Raw genomic sequence first — 20,120 nt, forward strand, 5'->3', positions numbered from 1 at the left:
TTCCGTAGGAAGTAATCTTATTCTATCTAACCTAAAAAGAAAGCACCACTATTTTTTTTAATTTAATCTGATTAAAGAAATTGTAAGGTACTGTAACCATTGAAGCAAAGCAAACACAATAATGTTGTATCAAGGCATGAATTCAATCAGCATGAAAATATTTGTGCTGCTGCAAGTTCTTCCTAATGCTCTTTTGTTGCTTCTACAAGTTGCCAAGAAAACAAATTAGTTAATTTTGTCCTGGGATAAGTTTATGTCCCAAATGCTTTTTTTGGGAAGGAGTTTCAGTGTTTTGGTAAAGCAGAAGCTAAAGAATGCTGTCCTTTATGGGTTTACAGAAGTCCATTAAAGCTTGTTCCTTTAATACTGTTTTGTATCAATAATTATTCCTTTCTAACAATCTGAGCACTGATGGAAAAGTACTTTTCTGTGTTCGTATGTAAATCACAGAGCTGGATCCCAGCAGCAGAAGAAATATTTCTTGCAAACAGAGAATTGAGTACTTAGCTCTTTGTGTACGTTTTTTTCCAGTATCAAATCTCTGCTTATAAATAATTTATTAGCAGTATAGCAAAAGTATTTGCTTGTATTTTTCCAATCAATATAGAAACATGATAAATGGGTTTTTTTGCTTGTGAATTACTTTCCCCAAAAATTATTTCCTTTATATATTTTATCATATCGTGAAATCCTCCTTCTTGGCTTGAAACAAAAAGAATCAAATGTCAAGGATTTGCTAGAGCTTTGAAAAAAAATTTGAGGTAGTGTGCATATAATCTGAGTCCACATAAATGCCAACCTTTGATTTGCTGAAATATAACATTTCTGGAGAACTGATGCAATTGCTATAGATATGCTTTTAAAATCACTTTCCTACAACTTCAAAATTAAAATTCATTCCTACCTGAAAAATGAATTTTCTTTTAAAATATTTCAAACAGAGTATTTTTCAGTATTTTTTATGAACTAAAGAGTGGAAAAAAGTCAGTTAAAAAGTTGATTAAAACTGCTCCTTTCCTGGAACAGTTTTTGTTTTTTATAAATCCTGGGAAAGTCAACCAACCAAACAAACAAAAAAACAAAACACATGGACTCAAGTTTGTTACATCCTTGTAACTTGTGTGTAGTGTATTCTCATACTGGTATTTACCAAATTTTTGTCACTTTGAGGCCTCTACTTTTGTATTTGCTTTTCTTATCACTGTGGCACATTTTACCAAAGCATTCATGCTTGCACCTTCCATACCTCACTAAAGGACCCTTCAGCATTTCTCAATTTATTGATGTCCATTCCTGCTGTCTGCTCTGTCTCTTCTCTTTCTTTTTTGCCCCTTTATTCCTTTGGTTCGATCGCTGGAATTTGTTGTTCTCCATCTCTCTGCTGAAAAGGTTTTGCTAATTAATCCTTATTCTTGATTTTACATAATTTACATAATGCGTTGTTTCCTGTGGTGGAAATAATCCAACAAATAATCCTTTTTTGCCTTTAAGTCCCTTTTCCCCCCAAGCCCTCTGAGTGGCAGATCTAAATTGCATATAGAGACTTGTTTAACTTCTCCTAAATCCCCAATACCTCTCTACCTTTCTTTATTCTAATGCTCCAGCATCCAAAAAATGTCTTTTGGAGTGGTCCTCATTCTCAGGAGGACAGCACATGATGTTCTCCTGTGGGGCTCTTCCCCAGAGGTCCCCCTGGCCAATGTTTCTGTGTCAGCAGTAGTGAAAAATCTCATTTTATTTGAAGCACCAAATTTTGTGTTCTCTTTGCCATTCCCCTGAATGCTGAGCACGGGGGAAGCTGGCTCTTGGCACACACACACAAAAAATTATGTGATAAATGATGTGCTACTGTGTGATGGAAAGTCAGAAACCTGCTTAGCGCTAATTACATTGGATATTGACATGCAAAATGTATTTCTGGCCTCTGGTGCACATCTCACAAACCCTGTAATGACATACGTGTGTTGAAATTCATAAAATATATATACTCAACATCATGTTATTGCAAAGAAATCTGCTAGAACCCAAATGTATGAAAGCAATGAAAGTATTTTCATTACTGTCTTACGATATGTAAATGAAATTTAGTTAAAAGATGTTGTGGAATAAAATCCCACAGAAAACCACTCCTTATCATTTGCAAGGTAATTGAGTTTTTAATATTTATTCTTTGGGGGGGTATTTATATTTATTTATATCTATTGATTGGGGAGATTGATATTATTTCTATTGATTGATTTAAAGGAAGTGCTGATAAACCTACTGTTTTTTCTTTCTTTCTTCAGAGCCTCAAACATGCACTTTGAAAGACTTTCCTTGTGCAAATGGAGATTGTGTTTCAGCAAGATTCTGGTGTGATGGAGACTACGACTGTGCAGATGGCTCAGATGAGGTAGGCATCTTCCAGAAAAAGGAATTCTTTAGGGAATTAGTAGTTTTAAGTTGTTGGAGAATAGATTCCTGCATAGAAATTTTCTAAAAGGCAGCAGTGGGAGCTATGCACAAGAATCCCTGTATGCAAATATCATTACTAAATTAAAACCAAACATATTGATATAATTATGCTAAAAGAGAACATACAAACAAATCAGTAAAATTGAAGAGTATTCTGCATTTTCTTGTCCCAGCAGTGATCTAAAACCTCTTCCCATCATATTAATACTTTTTGTCCTGACTGGGAAACCATTCTTTTTACACACAGCACTGGTTTGGTTTGAGAGATTTTTTTGAGGTAAGAGTGAAAACTGTTGAGTGTCAGAAGCTCACTGGATAATAATTTACTGGTTTTCTCTTCTTTTTTTTCTTTTTACTTTTTTTCCCTTCTCTTTTCCTGTCAATACTAGAACTCAGGTGTTTCCAGCTATTTAGAGCATGTGACCCACCATTTTGAATCGTATCCACAAATATATTTCATTTCACAAGACTTTAATTGCTACCTATTTTATAACATGGAGGATTATGGGCTGTAGCTTCTGCCACCAGCTGCATATTTACCAATGTTTATATTAAACTCTTGATCTTGTTTATTGGTTGTTTCTTTGGTACCAGAGGTATTGTGAAACAGGCTGTTCTAGGGATCAGTTCCAGTGCTCCAATGGCCAGTGCATCTCAGCAAAATGGAAATGTGACGGACACGAGGACTGCAAACTTGGGGATGATGAGAAAAATTGTGAACCAGGTATCGTTCTAAGTAATTCTGAATTATAAAATGAAGCCAGGAATGGATCAGAGTAAAGGAAGACTATAAATCATCAAATCATGATTTCTTGGGCACTAGTTGCAGCGTGAGAGTACAAAAAAAACCTGAAATATTTCACCTTCTGAGTTTGCATCATTGTGTCTTCCTGCTGGTGTTTTGAAAACCCTTCTTATGAACAGCTCTGCACTGTGAAGTTTGTTGGAGCATAGGTATTTAATTAATTATTTTGAATTGTAATTTGATAATAAATACTCAACATATAAAATTCTGCTCTGAAAACATCAGGAAATCTTGGCATGTCCTGAAATGTTTTGCTTTGTGGTCTTCAGTCAAAGCTTAATAGTCCTTATGCAAAGATTGTTTTCTACTAAATTATTGTTATTTTTATTTTATTTTATTTTTGCTTTCTTGCAAAATACAGTGCAGGAACTTGCCTAATTTTTTTTTTTTAACCTAGATGTAACTGATAAAAATCTATGACAAAACTCTCCTGATTTACAGTGCAACAAAAAATATCCACCTTTATTTTAAAATATCCTGCTTAATATTTATGCATTTTAATTGTAATAATGTATACTTTCCAGTGAGATGGTTTCCTAAAAAATTTAGCTTATGCAATTATAAACTAGCTACATTAGCTAAACTCTAAGCCCATTTTAAGGAATGCAATTTTTAAAATATGCTCATTCTATGAATATATGCATTTTTGTAGTTGCCTTTGTTACCAAGCATAAGGAGAAAACAAAATTAAATTTCTAAGTGGAAAAACACAAATACCGTTTCACTATCATTATATAATTTATTTAAGATTACACAATTCAGATTTGTCAAATATTTTATTGTAGTTTACAAAAGTGCTTAGGCACCAGTTGGCTCACTATTAACCAGAGGGAAACTTTAAATTAAAAATCAATTTATTCATGAATTGTCTTTTTCTTAATGCTAAAATATGTGTTTGTAACCAGCATCTCCAACCTGCTCTTCAAGTGAATACGTGTGTGCAAGTGGAGGCTGCATTTCAGCATCCCTGAAATGCAACGGGGACTTGGACTGTGCTGATGGATCTGATGAGGTACCTGACACATTTCTGGTGATTTCTTTTTCCTGGGTTACTTGGTTTTGGTTGTTTTTTTTTTTTGTTTTTTTTTTTTTTTTGGGGGGGGGGGGGGTGGGATATTTTGTTTAGTTTGCTTTTGTTTTTGGAAATTTTTTAGATCTCTGTGAAAAACACCAATCACTTGTTTTCAAAATTTTAAAAGTTTAACAGTAATAAAATGGTTATAAAAATAGTAATACAATTAGAATAATAAACATTTGGACAAATTGAATTAGGGCAATATGGGACAATAGAAACAAAGAGTTATGGATGTGTGGGTACCTTTTTCTGGGCAGCATGAGCCCCAAAAAGGATCCACGGTAACAAAGGATTAACCCTTAAAAGCAACAGCCTGTAGCATATTCATGCACTTCATACATGATGCATAAATTCCATTTAAATACAGGATTCTGTCTGGTCATCCTCAACTTCTTCCTCTGAATCCTGAGAGCGCCTCCAAGGCGGGAAGTTCATTTCTCCTGATAATGGAGCAATAAATTCTTTTTCTCTGAAAGATTAAGGTGTCCTGTGGCTGCTATCTCGCTGCGAGTCCTTTCTTTAAAAAAAAGTATCCTACATGGCATAGGATGTTTCTATTTTAACATTTTTTTATAACTTAAAACTATATTTAACACACTACTTAAGAGAATTAATAGAGCATTACTTTCTAACACAACACATACAATATTAATTTTAATATTTGCGAAAAGCCAATCATAAAATACATGCATTTTTCACCGTCTCAAAATAATTGAAAGGGCAAATAGGGTTTTCTTGCATCCTTTGAGTGCTGTCAGGTAACTCAGGCCCATGGTTGTACATTTCTGTGCTCTGTGGACCGGTTTTGGTTGACTTCTCAAAGTCAACCCCAGGCGTGGTTCTGGGGTGGTTTCCATCAGGGCCTGCTCCCTCCTGGCAGCGTGGACAGGTTGTTGTTGCTCCCGCTGATGAGTCCAGAGCTGATGTGTGTGTTCCCACAGATGGACTGCGTGTCCGAGTGCAAGGAGGATCAGTTCCGCTGCAGGAACAAGGCCTACTGCATCCCGGTGCGATGGCTCTGTGACGGCATCCATGACTGTGTGGATGGCAGCGATGAGGAAAACTGTGACCAAGGCAAGAGACACCTCTCTAAAAATGGTTATTGGGCTTTATGAACGCACACGTTGCAAGTTAGTGGTACCCTGGCCAAAATGAGTGGAGAAAGGAAAGTTCTGTGAACTCTCCTGACAAAGTACAGCAGCTTAACAAGTGATCTGCAGGAATAAGCAAAACTTAGATTGTTTATGACTTGTTCCTCCTTTCTGTTTCGCTCCCCAGTGATGAAAAGGTCATGTTGTTACTGGAAGCATATTCTTTTTCATCAAGGAAGTCAGCAGTAAATCTGGTTAATTCAAGCCTTTATAGGCCCCAGTAAACTACAAAGCCATGCCCAATAAATCACACAGCTGTGCAATATAATGAACATTTGCTAAATAAGTCATCCTAAGAGCCCAGGTTTCTGTTTATTTCAGCGAATCACGGAACACTTTGGATTGGAAGAGACCTTTAAATTCATCCAGTTCCAGCCCTCTGCCATGTGCAGGGACACCTTCTGCTATCCCAGGCTGCACCAAGCCCCATCCAACCCGGCTTTGGGCGCTGCCAGGGATGGACATCTCTGGGCAACCTGTGCCAGTGCTTCACCTTCTTTTTTGTGTTTGCCCAGGAGCACCTTGTTCATCCAGAGTCCTTCTGGCGCACTTTGATTCCTCTTTGTTGGGATGCATCACTCCTGGGCTTGGATGAGGGGATGTTTGGATACCAACCAGGCTCTCCTGGGCCCCTCTTCCCTCCAGGGCTTTCCCAAGCACATCCAGGAGAAATCCAAGGGTGCTGTCCTGGAGCCCAGTGCAGGGAGCTTGCTCTGCACCCTCCTTGCAGCCCTGAGGGATTTGAGCTCCCCCATTCCATGGTCACTGCAGCCTAGGCTGCCCCTGAGCTCCACATTCCTCACCAGCCCCTCCTCTAAGTCAAATTAAAGGAGTTTTTTTTTCCTAAAGAACAGTTTTAGTTGGCAATTTGTCATCTTGGTTTTTTCCTGGATTTTTCTTCTTTCTTTTTCTTTAAAGTGGATAGTTCTGTGGGTTAGCCATCTACAGTCACATGTTCTGTGCATAAATTCAAAACATAATGGAGTACAGTTATAGGGGATAATAATCTGATACAAAGCAATCATAGTAAATTATCCTTTCCTTGTTTTAAGTCTATTACACAATACTTAAAGGGGAAAAAAAAGGACATCATGTGGGGATGATTAAGTCTGGAAGACAGACCAGAAAATTCAAAGAATGTGAAGAATATTGCAGAGATGTTTAGGTACAAGAAGTCAGATAACAAAGTCAAATAAATAAATAAATAAATAACAACCATCTAGTCATTTTTAAAACTGCTTTTAAAATATCTGGACTGTATCCCTTTAAAACCCAATGGAGTGGAAGTAAATAGTAACACACTTATTTTATCTGATGCCCACATTATTCTTTGGGTAGCATAATGGAGCTTCTGTGAACTGCAAATTGCTTACAATACAATAAGAAGCCTATTCCTAGTTGGTTATTGCTATCATACTTTGTATTTATGTCACAATTATGATTCTGTTGCAGAAATCTATTTTATAAAGGAATTATGACAGGCAGAGCAATCACATGAAAGAAATGCCAGTTTATCTCACTGATAACTAATTTTTTCATCTTTGGAAATACAGCAAACACAAATGGAGTTTTATTCTACAGCGTTCTTAAATAATATCCATAATATTTATCTGTGGCCCACTGTGCATGTTTACAAAAATAACTCCCTTCAATCTTATTAAACAACTAGAGTGATGGTTACCTTGTGATTGCACACACTATTATTTGCATTCATACCTTTCATCATGAAGAGTACTTGAATTTTATATATTTTCCTTGGATAATTATACAGGATATTTCTGTTAATGTTGATAAGTTATGTTTGCCATGGGAGTGAATTATACCTGGTAGCATAGTGTGAGAGTTGGAGCATCCTTTTATGCAATGAGCATTTCATGGAAATTAGCTTTTGGGGGGGAAAAAGTTCAGCCATTCTGAACCTTTATAGCAAAAGAAAGAATTCTGTTGATTTTAATGAGGTGTGAACAGGGCAGTGAATGAATGAGTAAAAAGCCACTGAAGCCTGATCCAGCTTTAGAGTGGGTGTAATGCATTGAGGTAAGCCACAGTGAGAGTTTTGGCATTATCCTATAAAATTTCATTGTTTCCTTCTCTGCAGTTACACAGCTTTATTTATTTTATATACCCCATTCCTCCCAGGAAACTGAAAATCCAGTTACCAAAAAAATGTGTTTTATAGGAAATTAATTGCAGGAACTTTCCATAACTTTGTTGATTGGTAGTGATAAAACGTAGTCGTAATTGAGAAAGAAATTCTTTCTTATGACAACACACATTACAACTGAATCCACCTTGAAATAATTTTTAAAGCCTGGGAGCACTCTGCCCTCAACCATTTTCCCTTACCCTATGTTCCTTTTTGTTAGATGATTCAGAACACATGGAAGATTTTATTCTTGCTGCTTCCTGTGTTCAGTAAACATCCTGATGAGTCATTTTAGAAGGTACAGAAAGGAAGATCGTGTCAGAGGTCACTTTATTTTATCTGTTCTGTGCCCACATGGCTGGACCTTGAGAACATGAGCTGTTTGGTCAGGGAAGAGATTTTTGAATGAGAATTCCTCTGCCTCTCCCGCCTGTTCCTCTGGGATCTGTAAATTTATTTATGCTACCTGGTTACTCTCTGCATATAGTATGTGATAAGTGATTCTAGTGGTTTTATAAAAAACTGACTTTCTTTCATCTTTCCTGCCTTTTATTTTTCTTTTCTGTTCATCTTCCCAGGGGGAAATATATGTAGAGCTGATGAATTTTTGTGCAACAATTCCCTCTGCAAGCTACATTTTTGGGTTTGTGATGGCGAGGATGATTGTGGGGATAACTCTGATGAAGTTGCTGAAATGTGTGGTATGGCATTATATTTTTCAGAGTTTTTTGTATAATAAAGCAAGAATGACATTTAAGACACAGAAATATATAAAGGCACATGTGTCTTAAATTTTGTTTTGCTTTTAGAAGATAAGCTTGAAATGTGGGGATATAGTTTTCTTTTGTTATTGCTTGTCATGTAATTTCAGATATTTGATATTTGCTATTTTTGAGAAATGAAACTTTTCTTTAGGACACCCACAGTGGGAGGAAAAAATCACTTGTATGATGTAATATTGAGCATGATCACACTTCATCCTTCTTTTGCTGTTTTTCTGCCATACTTACTAGTTCTGAAAAAAGGCCATAAATCACCCTCATGACGCAAAATCTCTAAATGAAGAACTTAGAGTGCCAACACATATCTGGCTTTGATGTGTCATTAAAAAAGGATTAATAGCCGGGTAACAGCTGCTTGTTTTCTTTGCTGTGCAGTGAAGTTTCCCTGCCCTCCAACGAGGCCCTACAGATGTAGGAACAACAGGGTTTGTCTGCGGCCTGAGCAGATTTGCAACGAGGTCGACGACTGTGGCGATAACTCGGACGAGGATCACTGTGGTGGGTGATATCACCTTGCAAGGCATTCAGATCACAGAAAGCACCTCAAAGGCAAACTTTGTAACACAGATCTGCTCGTGAGAAATGGCTGCTCACTTTTCAGACACTTCATGGGAAGGGTTATTAAACCCTATCAAAAATACAACAGAAGACTGAATGAAGAAAAAAGGTTACGGTGCTGGGAGCAAAATTTTCCCTGCTGTGTGCTCAGCTCCCTCACAATGGAGGTTTTGCCTTTTTAACCCTTTAACCCCACGCAAAGTTCTGTCCTTCCTCACTGTCCAGTGGTGGAGATCTCTTCCTCAAATCCTGACTGGAGGTCAGATGTTCCATAGTGACAAGCCAGCCCTCCCAGATGTCCCATTGTCCCTTGATAAACACCCGATGGAGTACAACATAACTATAAATCTATAAACTTTTCTTAACCTATAAACATGATATTTGACCATTAATTGTGAGATTCAACCATTGCATTACTCATCTATCACATGCTTGTCCTTCAGTAAGGCTTAAACTGCAGTTTAGCAGATCAGAATTTGAAACAGAAAGAAAACCGAAAGAAACTGAAATAAATTCCAGTTGCTTAATGCTTGGTGGTCCTTCCCATTTGTATGTGTCTGAAGTAACCTGAGAATCCTAAATACTGATTTATTTTTTCTCTTATTAATCTGTAATTATGTAGATAAAATCACATACAAAGCCAGACCGTGTAGAAAAGATGAGTTTGCTTGCAATGACAAGAAGTGCATTCCCATGGAGCTGCAGTGTGACTGGTTTGATGACTGTGGAGATGGCTCAGATGAGCAAGACTGCAAAATAAGTGAGTTGGCCTGGCAAGATCTGTTCTCTTGATTTAGCAGAGAAGAAACAATTAACGAAGACATTCATCTGTGCAAGACCTATTGAACAATACAGAACTCAGTTTAACGTAGTTACTTCTTCTAGTTAAAAATGGATGGAATTCTGTACCACAAGAGCAAGGCAAATTTGATAGCAATTCAAGTTGTAGAGGATTTTTGGTGTAGTTACGAGTTCTTTTCAAAATTTAAGTACAAGTTGATTGCATTGTTACATATTTGCAACAAGAAAAATTGTAGTATAGAATTCTTGATGGGAAATGTATCTGTTAAATACTGTCATTGCATAAAATGTAATACATTAAATTTTGCAGATGTAGATAAACACTGTAATGTCATTTATTTGTTAAAAATTCACCTGATGCTCTTTAAACAGAAGGATGAATTTGTTATTTGCTGTTGTCACTTTAGGTATAATTTTTAACACTTTAAACAAATCTATCAGGGATTTTTTAGACATTTTGTTTACGTTTAGGCGTCGCTGAATATACATGTGAAGATAATGTGAATCCTTGTGGAGATGATGCATTCTGTAATCAAACAAAATCATCCCTTTTGTGTCAGTGTAAACCTGGATTTCAGAGGAACAGGAGGAATAGACAATGTGAAGGTACAGACATTTTCATCTTCTCTTGTAAAGTTTTAAAAGTCAGTTCTGTACTTAATTTTCTGTGCTGGAGAAGCAGATACATATCATGTTTGCTTGGTTTATTTCCACAGGGTAAAAGCTGTTTGATAGCTAGGGCATTAAGAAATTAGAAAAAATTTTAAAAAAAGAACAAAACAAACAAAAAACCCCCCAAACAATCAACAACAAACAAAACTAAACACCAAAAAGTATTTACTAAATATAGATTCATACATTTTACCTGGAGAGGTTATCAAAGATTTAACATTAGTTGTTAAGAACCACTAATTGAACATAAGTTGTTAAGAATGTCAAAAGTTTCAAGTCAGGTTATTAAATAATTTAAGTAATAAATGGATTTTTAAGGTCTAATAGATTATTTAACATTGGTTGAAGTTGGCATATGAGGATATTTTGAGATGCATAAAATAATGAAGATGCATAATACAAAATTGAAATCAAAGTGAAGAGATAGAAAGTTAAATTTCTTAGAAAATGTAGTCTTAATATGTATGATTCCACACTGGTCAGCAGGAAAATGTTTATGAGTTCCCTTTGTTCATCTGCTTTGTTCCATGATTATATGAACAAGTAAAATAATAGTTTATTACACTATAGATATAAATTACAATTTTTTCTTCATAGATATCAATGAGTGCATGGTATTTGGTACCTGCTCCCAACACTGCCATAATTTAAAGGGCTCTTACAGATGTGAGTGTGAGAAAAATTATAAGGAGAGGAACAACAGTTGCATAGCAAAAGGTAAGAAATATCAAAATGGACAGTGCTGTCATTTTTTATATAGATTGTCCATATTTTTGAAGCAAATTTGCCATGGGAAGATCATATTAATGGGTCGTTAGTAACACACATAACATGGACTCTCTCAGGGTTTGGCATCATTGCCTGTTATTTAAGAAATCAGATTATGACATGAGAACAAATAGGGTTACTAATGGAAGATAATGGTTTGTTATTATAGGAACACAGACACAATTCTGAGAGCTTATAATTTAAAAACCTGGGAATCATTATCCCAAATCTGAATTTTCCACAAGCTTCATTTCCATTGTAATACAGTTCATGCTTCCTTTTTCCTCACTGATATTTGCTTTAACCAACCTCCTCCTTTTTCTTGCATTTATCAGGAGGAAGGGAACAAATGATGTTTGGTATTTCATACTCATAGTGTGACATTTTAAATTGATTCTCTATGGATAAATGAGATATGAATGGAGAAATAAAAATTATCCAAATACATTCTAAATTATCAGGCAGATTTTAACTTTCTCAACACTCAATGTATTGATATTAGAGAACATTTTCTTGTGAATAACATACTTTACAACATCTGGATCAAGATGGTATCTGACTATCTGAAATGAGATGTAAGACACAAGGTTCTGTTGCAGTCAAAACTTTACAGCTTTAACTAAAGATAAAATCATTCCAATTCTAATTTCCAGTAGAGCAATTTAAAAACATGTTCATTGACAGCTCTGTGTTCCTTTAATATATACATTTATGTCCCTCAAAAGTCAACATGCTTTAAAAATATGGAATTCATATGGGCTGAATGCATAATATCCTGTATTTTTGTATACGTTTTAAAAATATTCAAATTCTTATATTACATACACATTGAAATATAGTCCTGGGTGTCTCCCTGTGTGCTTGGAGAGCGCTGAAGTTGATATGTTGATATCAGAATATCAGGAGTTGCATTTACTGCCCAGAGTGTAGGTATTTCTGCAGTCTCCAACAACCAGAAAATAATTTTAACCTTAGAAATTCTGTCAGCTGAGCACCAAAAAGCTACTTGAGTAAAGCACACTGATTTTTTTGCATTAGTTGACATTTACCTTATTTTTGTTTCATTATAATAATCCCTAGGCTCTGAAGATCAAGTTCTCTATGTTGCTAATGACACTGACATCCTGGGTTTTGCATATCCATTCAACTACAGTGGTGCTCATCAGCAAATATCACATATTGAACACAATTCAAGGATAACTGGAATGGATGCATATTTTCAAGGGGATATGATTGTTTGGAGCACTCAGTTTAATCCAGGAGGGATTTTCTACAGAAAACTTCACGACAGAGAGAGGAGGCAGAGTAACAGTGGCTTGATAGTAAGTGATCAAAATCAAAGATTGAATCACACAAATTTAATTCAATTTATTTTTCTATTCTGACTCTTCTGTAATAGCATGGGCTGATTCAGTAAATTAAAATGTCTATCTGAGAATGATTTTATTTCAGTGATATATATGGCTCCTAAAGCTTTTCTGTTCAAGACTCTGACAGATTTGGTAGAGTCTCCAAGACAACACAATTGTAGGATTTAAAAAACTTTCCTGCAGAGAAGTAAACATTATATTAGAACATTGGGAAGGCTGTATACCATCAAGATTTTTTATTGCAACAGAGAAGAGGGAAGAATGTAATATATAGAAGAAGAAAGCCATGAATTTCAAGTCTTGGGAAGACAGAAAAGGAGATTAAACACAAGCTTAATTTCTACAGTGATCATATAAACAATAATATTGGCAAAGTTATTACCTATATTGAAATGTTAGAACAAGTTATTTCCATTTTTGTTGAACTGCATGTTATTTTATTTTGAATAAGCATAAATGTAGGTTTGGACTTCGCAACAGAAATGTGGATTTTCATAAAATTGGGTAATTTTAAGTGGTCTTTACTTGAAAATAAAATAAATGTATGTTGTTTCTCATTTTGCTTAAAATATTTCTACAAAATTCTCTAGGAAGAGATATTGCTGAACTGAGAATATATGAGAATAATTGAGAATAATATGAGAATAACTGTGTGGTCTCTACATTGGTGTTTCTATAATGCTGCAAATTTAGATTTTGGGATTTTTAGTCTTCATTGAATTTGACAGCAGAGTAGAGTTTTTAATTTTTTACTTGTTAGAAAAAGCACCTGTCTGGCTTTTTCACATTTCCTTAAACTTAGGAGAGGTGACAGTGATGCCCTCCCATCCCATGCCTGCTTTTATACACCCACAATAAACAGGAGTAGCAACAGTAGCCCGATCTTTCATCTATAATTCATAAACCTCTAAACCACTTCTGAGTACATTCACCCAAGGATATTTCCTCTCCAAATGAGTGACATTCCTGACCTCTGACACCAGCAGGGCAAAACCCTCCTGCTGGAGGCACCAGTGGACCCTGAGGATGCCTGGAATCTGGTACTGCATCTTGGTAAGAGTGGTTTGAAAGCAGCACCTCCGCCTGCCCAGCAGAGGTGTCTTGGTTTTGTTCAGAGAAAGTGTATGGAAAGTAGACCTGAAATACAAAATAATGCCTAGGATCTCTAACAGGTCAGCTCTGTCATTTGAGTTTTGCAGCAGGATACCTGTATTGAGGACGTGGAGTAATTCTACTGTGGAGTTTTTCTCATTTAACTATGTGGTGTACGTTTCTGTTTAAAAGATCCTGATAAACAGATCTCTGTATTGAGTTATTAATTAGAAAATGATGAAAGTGTAAAACCTTGTGAGGTTAGTGTTGAGAAGGTGGTGTTGTTATTCATTCATTTATTTTATATTTGGGGGGTAATCTGCAGGTGCATTTTGCAGCAAGAGCAGTTTGCTGACCTGCAGCCTCTCTAATAGATTGAATACTTTCTTAGAGGCCCATAAAATGGAGCATAAATTTCCTTCAGAAATCTTCATAATCTAAATCTTCAAATCTTTCAGTCCAGGGACTGAAATTTTCACACCTCATTTGTCACTTTCTCCCTGTTTAAACTAATAGAGATAAAATATTCTTAATTAGTATTTTTCTAACATACTGAAATAGTATTCAGGTTTTTTTATCCTTTTTCACTGTTATCTGAGAATATCTCTTAGTCACTTCCTTTTCTGTTCAAAGACATTGAAAAAATGATGGTTTTTTTACACCCCATGTTCCCCTGTCTCTTCAGTGCAGGTAGGTCCTTGTGGCAATGCTTGGCCCAAGCTAGACAAAGCTTTTTTACAAATCTGAATGTGGAAAATGCAAATACAGACTCTATTTGAATATATCTTGGACACTTTTCAGTTATATTTTTGAAGTATTTGCTTCTTATTGTGCTTAACTATTCAGTTATTTTCCCAGCGTTTTCTCATTAATATTCAAATATTGTTGCCTTATTTGCAGCTGATCAATAGGTTAATTGGTTTTATAATGTTGCTTTAATATTGTCACCGAAATTTGGTTTTAAAAGGCTTGAGAATTCCTTAATTTTAACCCAAGTTTTTTTTTTATTGAGTAAGTTTTCAAAGGTTACATTATAACTTTTATATCTAGACTTTGATATGTAAATCAGGACAGTAAACTTGAACAAAGTCACCTGCATTTTCAGGTAATTACATTAATGCAAAAATCCATCTCAACCGAAATTGCTCCACAGAATTAGCATATCAAGAGCCTTCCTCAGAGAATAGCTTTAAGTAGCTCTGCTGATTTTCTGTGAAAAATGGGTTTAAGACTGGTACAAATTCAAGCATTATAGGAAATAGTAAATATCAACTCTTGAGAGTTTATTGACAGATGCAGAAGAGGGTTTCATCCCAGCTGAGTTCAGAGGGAATTGGTGATATCTGGAGCAGCTGTTTGCCTGATCCTTGGGGAGAGCTGCAGGAGGTACCTGAGGTGAACAATGAACACGGAGCCGCCCCACACTTCAGCTCAAGGGCTTCATTCCATGGGAAAGGACAAAGAGATGAACATTAAAATGATTATACCATCCAAAGGGAAGAAAAGCAGACATTTTGTGATGTATCCAGTCAGTTTATTGGCAATCCTACTCCAGCCCCAGAGTTCTGAGAGCTTCACAAGGACCCTCAACCACCCTTGAGATGAGCCCACTCCTGTTTCCCAACATTTGCCCCAGGGCCCAGTGCACACCTGTGAATGCAAACTGCTTCCAGCCCACATTCTCTTAAAAACAGGAATTTATGGTTCTATCTTAGAGCTGCAGCTCTGTCTGGATGAAGTTTTTGTACTTAGAAGACTCTTTCTGGAATCAGCTGGTTGGGGGTTTGTAAATTATCCTACTTTATGTAATACCAGTGGTGGTTTGGTGAATTACTGCACCCACTGGGATGCTCATCTATCAACAAAAATGTTGTGTTTCAGTGGACAAAATTCTAAACATTTTGTTGTCTTTAATTTCTTTTTACTGTTCTAGTAATATAACATAAGGTAATGCATTATTTTTTAATGAAGAGGCAAAATAAAACATTGCTTTACTTTGTTCCACAGCAATTCCCTACCCAAAATATCTGCAAAAGAAATAAGATAAAATACTGCTTACGGTACAAATTAGATTTGCCATTTATTCTTCCTGTTAAACATTGCAAAGGGATGTGTTCCTACTGCATGTGCAACATATTTTCTTCAGTCTAACTCAACTTTAGGGGCTGAAAATCTGTAATCTGACATTATATGAGAAAGATTTCCAGATCCAAATTGTTACTGCAGCTTCTTTTTTTAGTTCATTGGGTTTCTTTGTTTTTTTGGTTTTTTTTTATTAATTCTTTGCCTTGAAAGCAGAATTTACAAAAGACAACAGATCTCATCAAAAGTCATCGAGCTGACGTGGTCTGTAGCTGTGCAGAGACTTCCAAACTGTGAAAGGCAATTAGTTTTCAAACCTCAGTTTTTCTAATAAGTTGTAGTACATTATAATTACCATCAAAGTGGGCTAAAATCACTGTAGAAAACATTAATGTGATTTTCTTCCTGTATTTTCATCCTTACTTTATATGCAGACTTATTCTTCGAAATTAACATAATCCAAATAAGCTATTAGGTAAGAGCTCATTTCCAGTTAGCAATTTTACTAGACAGTGTGAGAAGATGCAGAAGAGCTCAGAAATATGATAGTAGCTGCAGCTTAATGAACACAACTGGAAATTGCACAGCCACAGCATCAGCTCATGGGGTTTTTTTCCTCTTTTTTTAAAATCTCTTACACCAGATGGCTCCTTGACATTTCTTCTGTTCATCTCTTTCTTTATTTGATCTCTAATATCCCCCCAGCATTACTGAAATTTCACATTTCCTGTCTGGTTGAGGAGTCAGGATCAGTATTTCTCAACAAAATCCCACCCTCATTCCCCAATTTTTGTAGGATGTCCCTTTTAGGATGTCTCATCTGCTTCTAGAACCACCTTTTTTTGGGAACCATCTCTTATTCTGCTTGGCAACTCTCATCTTGGTCTTTCCAAGCTCTCAAAAGAGTCTTATTGTAAACTGTGGCTTGAACAGTCAAAAAAAAAAAGAAAAGGTGAGAGGTTTTTCTGGCCATGACAGCTGCTTTCCTTTTAAAATAATATTTGGTTCCAGCATGGTAAGCCATTAGTCCTTGTAGTATCCAAAGATATCTTCAGGTATGAGAGGTTTCTTGACTCAGGTGATTGAATATTGCCCAGAATTAGTAGGAGTTTAGACTAAAAATACAGTTTGTCTTATCTGAAAATACCCCTTTTTTTTTTTTTTTGAACATTCACATCCCTTCTGTGAATGTTGCTTGGATAGCAAGAAAGAAAAAAGTTTGTTATATACAAATGCTACACTTGAAAAATTCTGTTATTTGTGGAAGCATCTGCCACCACTGTCGTCATCTCATATCAAAGAATTATGGTACAATATTTATGGTACAATATTAAAAGTTTAAAGTTAAGAGTTTGACTTTTAGCTTTGAAAATCAAACTTTTAACTTTAAACTTTAATATGATGAAAATAGTTTACAAATATCTTGTGGTATTAGGGAACTCTGACACTTACGGGAAAACAGGTTATTTTAGGATCTTCTTTTCTGGTTTTCAGTTATGTGGCTTAGTAGCATTTCATTGCTTCATTTTTTTAAGGAATATCTGGGTTTTTTTCATCATTTAACTTGATTTAACTTATAAGTAAATAGGCAAACAACTGTATGTGTATTTATAGCTTATGCTGGTCTTGAGGTTTTATGATACACTGCATTCAAGTTAGAAAGAGTTGGGTAATCCTATTTTACTGGGAATACTCATTTCTGCAGGAATTCCAGTAAACTTTAGAGTTGTTCATATAAATCTCATATTTGCAATATGAACTCTTGTCCTCAGGACCGTTTTTCAGAGCTAAGCCTTAATGATTATGGAAAAAAATTAATGATAGAGATCCTGCAGTTGATAAATTTAATGTTATAATGAGTCAAGCATCCTTTATGTGTGAAGATGAATATTCATGAATACAGAGGGAATTTTGTGCAGTTTTCTAAATGCAGTGATCTTCTCTACCCACTCCTCAGGGTGGGTTCACGTTGTTTTCACTGAGTGCTTTGGGATGGAACACCATGGAATAAAATAGATGCAGAATCTGAAAACTTCCTTTCCCTTGGTTTCAAATTACAGTCCAAAACACCTGTTTGCTTCAGTACCAATAGTTCAAGTAGTTGATGTCAAAGTGACTTTTCCCTACTGCGGGTAGCCTTAAAGTTGAGAAAACAGATTTGAAAGATTAACTTTTTCTTCTGCATGGAGTAGAGGTGTCAGAGATCCCTCAGAGCAGAACTCCTGCAGGTGCAGTTTAAGTCTTTCCAACGCAGTGTTTCTGAAAAAAAATGACACAAATTCATGGCTGTGCAGCTGCTGTGAAAGGCCCTTTCCACAAACCTGACTGCACCATCTGTTCTTTTTAGTGTCCAGAGTTCAAAAGGCCCCGGGGCATTGCTGTGGACTGGGTGGCTGGGAATATTTACTGGACTGATCACTCCAGAATGCACTGGTTCAGCTACTACACAACTCACTGGACCAGCCTCAGGTACTCCATCAATGTGGGGCAGCTGAAGGGACCCAACTGCACCAGGCTCCTCACCAGCATTGCAGGAGAGCCGTATGCAATTGCTGTCAATCCCAAAAAGGGGTATGTATCCTTCAGCACCGCTCTGATTCGGTAATTCCAATAAAATTGCAAAACACAGCGAGGAAAAGAAAATTATGTTTGCAATTGTCGGGACTTTTACAAGTTGTTTCTTTAATTTCCTGCTCAACTTAACTAACTGTAAACCAAGACCTCCACTCTGCCGTGAATGTTGAAAGGCTCACAAAAATTGAGTATCAGTGAAGTGTTTGAGGCTCTGTGCAGGCACTCAGCTTAATTGCTGTAAATCCCAAAAAGGGGTATGTATCCTTCAACACCACTCTGATTTGGCAATTCCAATAAAATTGCAAAATGCAGCAAGGGAAAGAAAATTCTGCAATTGTCTGAACTTTTCCAAGTTGTTCACTTAATTTCCTGCTCAACTTAACTAACTGTAAACCAAGACCTCCACTCTGCCGTGAATGTTGAAAGGCTCACAAAAATTGAGTATCAGTGAAGTGTTTGAGGCTCTGTGCAGGCATTCAGCTTAATTGCTGTCAGCCCTAAAAAGCGGTATGTATCCTTCAACACCACTCTGATTTGGTAATTACAATAAAATTTCAAAATGCAGCAAGGGAAAGAAAATGATGTCTGCAATTATGTAAACTTTTCCAAGTTGTTTCTTTAATTTCCTGCTCAACTTGCCTAAATGTAACCCAAGACCTCCACTCTGCCGTGAATGTTGAAAGGCTCACAAAAATTGAGTATCAGTGAAGTGTTTGGAGGCTCTGTGCTGGCATTCAGATTAAATTTGTGTTTAATATTTCAGGATGATGTACTGGACAGTTATTGGGGATCGGTCCCACATAGAGGAATCATCTATGGATGGTACTCTGAGAAGGATACTGGTTCAAAAGAACTTGCAAAGACCTACAGGTAAACAACTCATTTTTCCAAAATACCTGGTACCCACTAGCTGAGGAAGATTTCAGTTAAAAAAAAAAAAAAAAACAAAAACAACAACAACAAACAAGCAAAAAAACCAACCTGACAAAACACCCAAGAAATGGGCATTTTCCTGTATTTATTGCCTAAAAATAATTTAGTAACATCCTTCTGTGTTTTCTTCCTTTACTTCATAGTAGAAAATAGATGTTCATGGAGTTTTTAATTTTTGTCAGATATTTAACACAGGCCCATGTAGAAGGAATGCAAGGAAAGAGTTCAAACCTTTGATATTCCCTCCCAAATGGGACTTTACTGATATTATTTACACTGTTCTTAAATTTATTACCACATATGGCTTTTCTATTTCAAATAAGAGGGAGGGAGAATTTGAACATTTGGGCTTGACTTCCTAGAAATGACTATCACAGGAGTGTTGCATGTATAAAACAAATAGAAATACTTTTATCTCTGATACCAGGAAAGTACATTGAGAATGCTAGTTGTGTATTAATTTATATTTAAATCTTCTCATTAAAATGCAAAGAATAATTTAAAGCTGGAAAGTGGGGACTGCTTCTAAAGCATGCCCCTTACAGGTCCCATGTATCACACAGAAATGACACATTGTGATTGCTTTTTACCAGAAATTATTCTCTTTAGCCATATCCCTGAATGCCGGTGTTTCTTTTAAAGAGAGTTTTTTACAATGGAGTTTTAAATGTAAACATATTTCATTGGTCTGTGAGTCAGATTTTCTCCACTTCCTCTCTTCTATCTGCAGCTGATTAATTTATGACCTTAAGAGGAGTATTTTTGCTGTTATGTATAATTTCTTTTGATGTATTTTTTCTGACTTACCTACTTACATAAATAGGAAGAAAAATACCTTTCCCCATTCTTATTAAAGA

The 20,120-nt window shown here is 36.0% G+C and overlaps 1 protein-coding gene across 1 annotated transcript in view; it reads left to right on the forward strand.

The window, feature by feature from the left end:
- Positions 1-20,120, forward strand: part of LRP1B (LDL receptor related protein 1B) — a 641,138-nt gene that overhangs the window by 574,088 nt on the left and 46,930 nt on the right. The window contains exons 68-79 of the mRNA XM_063161579.1: positions 2,286-2,392; positions 3,049-3,178; positions 4,165-4,271; positions 5,276-5,408; positions 8,210-8,332; positions 8,789-8,911; positions 9,594-9,731; positions 10,244-10,378; positions 11,042-11,161; positions 12,293-12,534; positions 18,104-18,327; positions 19,094-19,200. Of these exons, the coding sequence (XP_063017649.1) occupies positions 2,286-2,392; positions 3,049-3,178; positions 4,165-4,271; positions 5,276-5,408; positions 8,210-8,332; positions 8,789-8,911; positions 9,594-9,731; positions 10,244-10,378; positions 11,042-11,161; positions 12,293-12,534; positions 18,104-18,327; positions 19,094-19,200 (1,689 nt within the window). The remainder of the gene's footprint in view (positions 1-2,285; positions 2,393-3,048; positions 3,179-4,164; positions 4,272-5,275; positions 5,409-8,209; positions 8,333-8,788; positions 8,912-9,593; positions 9,732-10,243; positions 10,379-11,041; positions 11,162-12,292; positions 12,535-18,103; positions 18,328-19,093; positions 19,201-20,120) is intronic.

Source organism: Melospiza melodia, chromosome 8 (assembly GCF_035770615.1).
Source record: "Melospiza melodia melodia isolate bMelMel2 chromosome 8, bMelMel2.pri, whole genome shotgun sequence".
Lineage (NCBI taxonomy): Eukaryota > Metazoa > Chordata > Aves > Passeriformes > Passerellidae > Melospiza > Melospiza melodia.